The following is a 9,286-nucleotide window of genomic DNA, read 5'->3' on the forward strand; positions in this document are numbered from 1 at the left end:
ACCGGATGAATAGAGTCATGATCGTACAGATCATTGGCTTCGCCTTCAGAAAGTTTTCGCAAGAAAGCCTCGGGTTGTGTTATGATTGCGTAGTCATCTGCTGCATGGGTCAACTGATTTTCACCCTGAACGCTCATATTTGAAGCGTTTTGGTCAACTTGCATGTCATGATTGCAATTCACTGGAAGCGCAGCGGAACCACGTGGCACCGCATCACAGCCATCGTTGATCAGCGCAAGTGGATCTGGTACGCTCAGTAGTTCATCGGGAATCAATGAATTTTCACCGCCATCGATATATTGCGTCCCACAAATATAATCCTCGTTCATTGCCGAAATATCAATATGTTTGTAAAAAGGATTAATTTGCTTCAGCACACTGAAAGCTTTCAACACTTTTTCGAGACAAACAACCTGCTGCCAAACCTTTTTTTCCGCAGTGGGCACGCCATTCACCAAGATATGCAGTTCGTGATTTTTGGGCAACGTCTTGGGAATCATCTTCAAATTTTTTTCCACTGGAATTGGAAGATAAATTACTCTTCCATTTAAAGCTTTAACCGTACGTATAACTCACGTTGGAATTGGTTTTAGTGCCTAACCGCACCACAGTGTGGAAAGGCTTCACAAGCTGATTTAAAACTTTCTCGAACATGTTTAAATTGGTGACATCTGGCGGAGGATTGTCAACCGCCAAGTTGTTCAGAAAACATCCAATGGGAACTTTACCCTTTCTCAAATTCGTAGCGCAGTAACGACATAGAAGCATGTCCGCTTCTCTAGCGTCCGAATTATTCATTATCCAGCCAGCTCTTAAAATCAGATAGCCCTCGTTATCAAAAACAGCACTGTTTACTAGTTTTTCTACAGCTCTTAAATCAGTTTTTTTCAGTAATCTAAAACAGCAGTCGCAAGGCGTGCCGTGAAACTCGTTGGTGTTTAGCATTGCCCGAGCGAATTGATTGAAGACTCAAGATTTCACTTTCATCGAGAGTCGGCCGAGGAGCGTTAATGCTTCCTGTGGGAGTATTATTTTGTTAGTTATTTAAATTTTTCCCACGTGTGGCTAGGATTTTTCTCGATTGCACCATGACATTAGTCAGAGAATCGTAATCACCACTTTCAATTTCAGTTGAAATTTTAGTTAACGCGTTGAGCAAGGCTTTGACTTAATACATCTTATTCAGAATAGTTCTAATTCCCGAATAATGTGGAGCCAATTCAGCGAAAGAACCAGGGTTGGCACGCTGGTATCCAGTCCGGTTTTATCCACCTGGATTAAACCGGTTTAAACCACGATGAAAAATCCAGTGGATTTTTCAAAAAATATTATAATAGAGTACAGCGCAGGCACCATAAAGTGAGATGGAAGGAAACGTTTGACCCACATGTCTTTAACTCTTTATTTCATCGAAATGGTCGATTCCAATACATTGTGGTTTAGTTTGACGCGCCCTCCTCCCACTGCCCCAGCCGAAACTCGTGAGACTGAGTTGAATTTTTCGCAACGCTAAATTTTTGGGTCGGACCGCGCATTTAGAAAAATTTTTATCAGACCCTGCCCTATTGAAGATCACAAGAAAGCCTACCGGGGCCCGACCCTGCCCTATTGAAGATCACAAAAAAGCCTACCCGGGCCCAACCCTGCCCTATTGAAGATAATAAAAATGTCTACCCGGGTAGACGATATGATAACCCTACCCGACCCGACCAGCAAAACATTTTAAGTAATTTTCTCACCCAACCCGATATGGGTCGGGTTGGATTGAAAAATCCCGATTAAATCAGGGGCCCTACTCATCTCTAAGGGAAATGTCTATAGTTTTATCAACTTTTATGTACAATAAAAATGATTCTCAATTAGACGGCCTAGCAGAAGTCAACTAGCGCACAAAATATAAAAAAGAAGTGCTAAAATTAAGCACTAGAGAGTAGTTTAAAAAAAGCCAGATAAATCCAATAAAATCCGGTTTAAACCAGCAAAAAACCATATTAGTGGCTTTTTCAAGAAAAATCCGGATTTTTGCCAACCCTGGAAAGAACGCAAATTACTTTGGCACTCTTCGCTATCAGCGCAGTAAGAGGTGTGTCCTAGGAACGGAACTATTCTCACCACTACTTCGCCCCCATCTGGTGGTATAAACACGTTTGATTTTTTGCAAAATTCTTTTCTTAGTTCGCAAAGGTCCAAATCAGACTCAAAAATTTTAGTCAAAGATTTTTCATTCGCATTGGCAACTGTGTTTACGAAAGCTAGTACTTTTGCAATGGCTCGAGTTCGAACATTACAAATATCACTGCATTCCCAGTATACAGTTTTGTTTTGGGTTTCAATAAACCCCCCTTCATTGATCACAAAATTTGCTTTCGGATTCTTCCCTTCAGTTTCAACAATTTTGAAAAGATTCGTAGCAATTCCCGACTCATTAACTTGTAAAACTCGTTCTACGTTACTAGTCTCGTTATTGTTTTTTAAAACTCGTTCTACGTTACTAGTCTCGTTATTGTTTTTTATGTCAACGAAATTTCCCATTTCGTCAACAAACAATTCTTTTGTCGAACTCGTAACACGGTCTCTCAGAACCTTTCGTACACGACCATTAGAATCCAATTGAAATATTTTTTTGCGTAATGTGACTCATCGCCAGTTTTCAATATTTTACCATTATTTCCAATCAGATAATAGGAAGTTTCATGGAAATAGGCCTCTTTCATGCTACTGTGAAGCCTTTTCCCACCCACAACTTCTGCAAAATTGTCAGGATCAATGGACCCAATTTGTTTGATTTTCTAGACAAAATCCTTAAATTCACCAACAATGGCCGTTAGTTGGGCGTGATAAGCGGAATACAATTGACTTTTCAAATGCAATATTCTACCAGCTAGCACTTGGCATTTTAGCTTGTGAGAGATGGACTTCGTGCGTCTATTTTTGGTCTCGGTGTCAAAAGACTTTGACGCCACCAATCTTTCAGTGAGACGTTTGACTAAAAACCTTTTATAGCTTTTTGGTTTTTCGTTTTGAAAATCCCCGCATTGAGGAGCTTTTTCGCAAAACCAAATTTATCTTGCTTAGTTGGTTTTGGTTTGGGTTTTAATTTTTTTGAGCAAAAAGCAACATTAGTGGTGCCACCTGGTGCCATATCTCTTTTACCACCTTTTGCTGTACCACACGCAAGTTTATACTGAACATAGTTATTTGCTTTTTTTCTCTGAATATTGTCCTGGTTTTTCAGATAGTATTTCTTATTGTCAAGTTGTTTACTTTGCTGTTTTTGCAAAGCTTTACTGTTAACTAACAGTTCTTATTTACTTCGCGCTCTTTCTTTTTGCTTTGCTAAGCGTTTATTTTTGCTCTTTATTTTTTCTCGACAAAACATTATGAAAATTTATGAATCACACAAAATAGCAAATCTTTTTCAACCTGTGCAGAGTTATAATCAGTACAAGCAATACCGTATTCGACACAGATTGCAATAGGTCACAAGGAAACCTTAATCCCACACTGGAACAGTGAACCTGCAATTAGGATACACGAAAATCCAATTAATGGGAACACAAAGAAATCCAATTAATGTGAAATTAATGGGAGCACAGAGAACCCAATTAATGAGAGGAGAGCACAGAGAACCCACTTGCCAAACACAACGAATTGGCTGAATAATAGGTACACAGGGAACCTTTTAGGCGCACAGAAAGAACCCAGTGTCAAAATAAAAACTTCGAAAAAAATACGTTACCGCGCGTATTCAAGCTCGCGAAGCGTGAGCGTTTTCGAATTTTCTAGCTTCTATGAAAACAAGCCTTAAGAGTAAAAAAGACGATTTCACAATCTGAAATGAGAACAAAAGTTATTGTACAATAGGAACATAAAAAACCAAAAATACTTAGTTTATAGATCATATAAAACCTTAAAAATTAAGTTTCGTGGCAATTAATATTCTTTTACAAGTCTTCGGGATTGTAAGAGAACGGAACGACGTGGAAATTGTAACAATTCCCGCCAAAATAGAAGCCAAGAGAATAAGCTTTTTTAATTTTTGCCCTCTGGAGTCTGGAGTCTGGAACAGTAGCACGGAGCAATTATACCTGGAAACGTTTCTGTAAAATCATGCTCTTCAATCCAGTTTAATTGCTCTTTGCTACTTCTCCTAGCCCGGGGAGTATTTTTGGCGGGAAAGTACTATTACTTGTTAAAGCTAGAGTGAGATATAGACCGAGTGGGGAAAGGTGAAGCCCCGCCCTTTGACATGCGCGGTAACCACTGGATGTTTTACTTCCAACAGCAACACGTAGATGGCGGGGATATCTACACTTTGGCGCGAAATTTAAAATGCTTCGTTTTACAACATTGGTGTTGATATAGATAATGTTAGTTCAAATCTTAATAAAATGTTAAATATTTGTGTTAGAATATATTTCCCACGATGTTTTAAACACAGCATACACATTGTTTATTACTAAATAATAAAGTAAATATGTCTAAGTTCATGATTTTAGCAATATTAAATGTATAATTACGTAAGTAGTTTGTCTTTGGGATTTGAATTTATTATTTCTTAAATAAATATGGGTTGTAAATGCCCATTTTCGAGTTTCAGAAAAACAAAAATGAATTTATATTTCGGATTATTTCCCAAATAATCCCAACGTTAGGAAATTTATCAGTGGACCGAGCAATGATGCCTTAAAATTTAGAATTTAAAGTACAATTCCCAACATGTTTTATACACAACATACACATTGTTTACTGCTAAACAATAAAGGATTACATGTATTATTATTAATCCCGACGTTAGGAAAAATGGTTAAAATTATTTGTAGACCGATCGATGATGCCTAAATTGGAAAATACCTGCACTTGCGTCTTTGCAAGATCATGTCTTGTTTTTTTTCAATGAAAGACGTAATAGTTTTCCAATAGCTATTATGTTTGAAGGATCATTTTTCTCAGAATTTTCGCAGTTAATTCCACGATGAAGAGAGTAGTTTTGTAAAGAGCGGTGCTTGGAGTCAATTTAGCTACCAAACGATAATGAAACAGACTGAAAGTAAGTTTACTTTTGTTATTGTCATAACTTTGCATTAAAATAGCCGAAGCAAAACAAGTTTAACATACATTCATTCTATTTCATAAACGTGATTATTTACATTTTTGGCCAAATCAATTAACTTCATGCGCCGTAATTTACAAAGACGTCTTTCCTCATCCCGCAATTAACCACAATAAATCACAAAAACAACCAAGCAAGATATGTTATTTAATCTATACTTATTAAACATTTCCGCTGTTCATTCTTTTATTCATCATAGGGCTTCAATTGAAGGAACTGCATTTGAGAGTTTCTTTATTATGTCTACCAAAGAAATTGAGAGAAAAATTGTAATTGAATGTTTATTGTGTATAATAAAAAGTTGTAAAACAACTCACGAGATTATGCACTTGGTACACATTTTCAATACAAAATTTCAAGAGAATAACGTATAAATGCAATAGTCACGCGTACAAATTTAAATTGGAAAAAAGAAAGTAGTAAATCAGTGATTTTTCTTTCTCTCTTCTTTCAAAATTCAGTAACCTTCGTTGCAGTCGAATTATTTTATGTACATCAGATAAGTTGTTCGAAAAAAGATCAAAAACGCTAGTTAAGGAATTGCATTTGCATCCTAATTGTTATACTGCGATTGTAAAATGTATTTTGGGCTGCGCAAATGTTTAGGAATAGGAGAATTAAGAGCATTTAATAGAGTCGAGAGCGGGAGAACATTATGAACTATTTTGTGAATAAAAGTATCATGATTCAGTCATTAATTTTGATGAGTTCAAGGATTGTCAATAATAGTCCATAATTATAAGTAGCTTTAGGTAAAAAGTATTTATGTCTGATTTCTATAAAATTACGCTGTACTGCTTCTACTTTTTTTAGGAGAAAGTGGCTACAGCTATCCCAGGCAACCCAACCAAACAGCAATCTGGAACGAACTAGGCTTAAATATAAGATGTGGAAATGACGCAGAGATTTCAACTCACGACAAAACTTAAACGAAATCTCTAAGGAACGACGACATAAGCTAATAGTCTTGGTGACGTGCCTACAAAAATGTAACTTAGCGTCGAATATAGTACCCAAATCTTTTATTGTTTAGTAATAAACAATGTGTATGTTGTGTTTAAAACTGTACATCGTGGGAAATATTTTTAACACAAATATTCACCTTTTTATTAAGATTTGAAGTAACATTATCTATATCAACACCAATGTTGTGAAAGGAACCATTTTAAATTTCGCGCCAAAGTGTAGATTTTCCCGCCATCTGCATGTTGTTGTTGGAAGTAAAACATCCAGTGGTTACCGCGCATGTCAATGGGCGGGGCTTCACCTTTCCCCACTCGGTCTATATCTCACTCTAGTTAAAGCAAGCCGTTTATCAACCTCGTAAGTATGTTTTAAACACAATTTTTAATAGTTAAAACTATTAATTAACGGGTTTTGAAGCTAAGTCATAAAATTTGAAGTTATAAGGTTTAAATTTATTGTCAAACTTTAAACTAGATAGACGGTAATTGATTGTAAACTATTCAATGAAATTTCTTGTTTGTCGGTTTGGGCTTAGTAATGGAAGGCAAAAACATAAAAGTCGTCAACGCGTACTTTTACGGCGGCGGCGGCGTAAATCGAGGACGCGGTGGCGGACGAGGCGGAGGTAGCGGCCGAGGCGGCGGTCGCGGACGGTGGCAATGGGTGCGAACCTGTTATAGGGGTAAGAAGGCGGGGCACATAATGCGGGACTGTTCGCAAAACCGAGGTACTAAGTATTTTCGATTGCTTTTCCTGGGGCTACTTAAAAACTTCTATGCATTTCGTTAAAGTTGTTATTTAGAGTTTTAAATTTAATAAAATGTTATAGAGAGCTTTCAGTTGGAGCTGAGTCTCGAGACATAATTTATTCTGCCATATTGGTGGGTTTAAAGCAGGAATGAAGCCGAGACCACCCAATATGGCTCCCAGAAGACTTGGGTGGGTGTGACGTACTACTATCCCATCTGAAAGCTCCCTACTGAATTTAAAAAAGACAGTGAAGTTCCCTGCTATCCCCAGGTAGCCCTAATGCAAGCAATCTTAGTTAGAACCTTTTATCGCCATGGCTTTCATAGCGTAATTTTGTTCTAATATTGGCAATGGGATAGAAAGATATTCTATGGTATAAAAGTATCTAGAGAAGAGGGGATATTAGACTGCAATTGTAGGACAGAGAATCTCTGCATGTAAGACCAAAATGAATTATAAAAAAGTATATCGCACACAAACCAGCCAAAGGTGTTAAAGGCTCAAGCAGCAAAGCTTTAAATATGGTGGATGTTTTCCCAATTGATTTTGTTACACATGAAAAAAACTATCATGACACAGGCTTATTGGAGGAAATCCCTCTAGTGGAACCACGTACACAAAGTTATATAGTTAAGATCAAGGATTAAAAATTCCATCTGAATTACAACCAGTTGAAAATTTGGAGAGGATCTCTCAAGAATCCGATGAACTAGATTTTCATGATCTTGATTTTGATGAATTGATCAACAATACTAATTCATGGGAAAGAAAACATTGCGTCGCTCACACAATGCAGCTGGCAATTAACGACGCAATAAAACGCGACACAATTGCTAAACCGCTCCTTACGAAGTTGGAAGATTGGATAAGTTTTTTTCGCCGATCGCCGAAGTGGACAGAAGAATTGAAACTAAAAACCAACGGAATAGACCTCAAACAAGCAGGTGGTGTGCGTTGGAATTCTTTATTCTTCGCTCTAGAACGATTTGTCCAGGTGAGTTAAATAGCCACACAACGAGGTTGTTAAAAAACTTTTAACTCAATCTTATTACAGGATAATATGGTAGATGCCATGCTAAACGCTTTCTCGAAAGTGAAAAAGGATAAAGTTAAAATAAACTTTGACTTGCCCACTGAAGAAGACGTCGAAGACGCGAATCAACTTTGTTGCATTTTGAGGCCTTTATAAAACGCTACCGATTTCTTTCAAAATTCAGGGCCTATCTCTTCCAAAGTAATTGGAGGTCTCTTAACTGTTTTCAAGGAAACCTACGAAGTTCAGACTGAAAACTTTACTGACTTGCAAAGCTCGGTTCTGAAAAACTTGGAAACTAGGTTTGGCAGTGTCCTTGACGAACCCACATATATTTTAGCGTCCCATCTTGATCCAAACCAAAAAGATTTGCTTTTTGACAGTAAGTATTGCATTGTCCTTTTTGATGAAAATGACATATTTGAGCAGGAACATTTTTATTATTATATTGTTCATCGTTGGGCTGCTTTAAGCGTGTCCGAAACTTAACCAAAACGCATATCAGCATTTTTAACTTTTATTTCGGTTAGTTTGCTATTATAATTGTTTCCTATTTTAGGTGTCTATACTTCTCCACCGTGGATGAAAGAATACCCAAAATTCAAGTGCCCTTCTAGAAATAGATCAGAAACCATATTAATAGCCGCTACTCTCAAGGAAAATTCGCAATTGGCTTCACGCAGCGCTTCAATGGATATCCAAAAACCATATACTCCTTTTGGATCGTTAGGCTTGTTTCAATCGGATTCTGACAATTTGAAGAGGACAGTAAGGCAGGAGGTGCAATCCTACCTGGTAGAAGCCAGATCAACGCAGCCAGACGTAGCATTGGATTATTGGAGGGCAAAAGAAACTGATTTTGGCACATTAGCTTTGCTGGCGAAACGATATTTATCAGTTCCAGCGACTTCAGCAGATGTGGTAAGATTATTTTCAGTAGCTGGGTTTATTTTGCGGGCGAGACGAAGCAGTTTAACAATACAGCACGTATCAGAAATCCTTACTTATAGAGAGTATAAGCAGATTAGTGGAAATTAACGCGAAATAATTTGTACAAATTGCGTTGTAACGGATCCCCCTCGGAAAAGAACTACCGGCCGGTCGTTGGGGAGGGTTCGCGTTACAAGTCTCGTGGGTTCTGTTGTAACGAATCATGGAGAGAGAACGCGAGAGAGAACGCAAGAGATAACAATAAAACAACTTTAGTTTATTACGCCATTGGACCGAATGCCCTTTTACGTTGTTAAGATTTGGTATATATAAATAACTTAAAAAACATGTGACAGGTAAAAAACGATAACATATTAGTAGATTATTTTTTTCCAATATTGGAGGAGTTCCAACACCTTCCCTTTTAAGTTAAATCGTAGGACTTCTGGCGGGGATCCATAATGAGTCTCTCGGGTATCTTCTTTACTCTTTCT

The 9,286-nt window shown here is 37.5% G+C and overlaps 1 protein-coding gene across 1 annotated transcript; it reads left to right on the forward strand.

Annotated features, from left to right (window-relative positions):
- Window positions 1-6,616: 6,616 nt before the first annotated feature.
- LOC149640184 (zinc finger BED domain-containing protein 4-like) lies at window positions 6,617-8,872 on the forward strand. Its single transcript, XM_089850650.1, has 6 exons — window positions 6,617-6,806; window positions 7,501-7,823; window positions 7,884-7,998; window positions 8,047-8,244; window positions 8,422-8,783; window positions 8,825-8,872. Exons 1-6 carry the CDS (start codon window positions 6,617-6,619, stop codon window positions 8,870-8,872), a joined length of 1,236 nt encoding a protein of 411 aa, XP_089706776.1.
- Window positions 8,873-9,286: the final 414 nt, after the last annotated feature.

This window comes from Phalangium opilio, unplaced genomic scaffold (assembly GCF_054372755.1).
Source record: "Phalangium opilio isolate 3A_F unplaced genomic scaffold, DU_Popi_V2 ptg000093l_1, whole genome shotgun sequence".
NCBI lineage: Eukaryota > Metazoa > Arthropoda > Arachnida > Opiliones > Phalangiidae > Phalangium > Phalangium opilio.

Bases quoted from the DNA above. Each gene is read 5' to 3' on its own strand.
- LOC149640184 (XM_089850650.1), top strand. From the start codon at position 6,617: ATGGAAGGCAAAAACATAAAAGTCGTCAACGCGTACTTTTACGGCGGC. The intron at 7,824-7,883 runs GTGAGTTAAATA...ATCTTATTACAG, and splicing joins CTCTAGAACGATTTGTCCAG to GATAATATGGTAGATGCCAT. The intron at 7,999-8,046 runs GCATTTTGAGGC...TTCAAAATTCAG, and splicing joins AGACGCGAATCAACTTTGTT to GGCCTATCTCTTCCAAAGTA.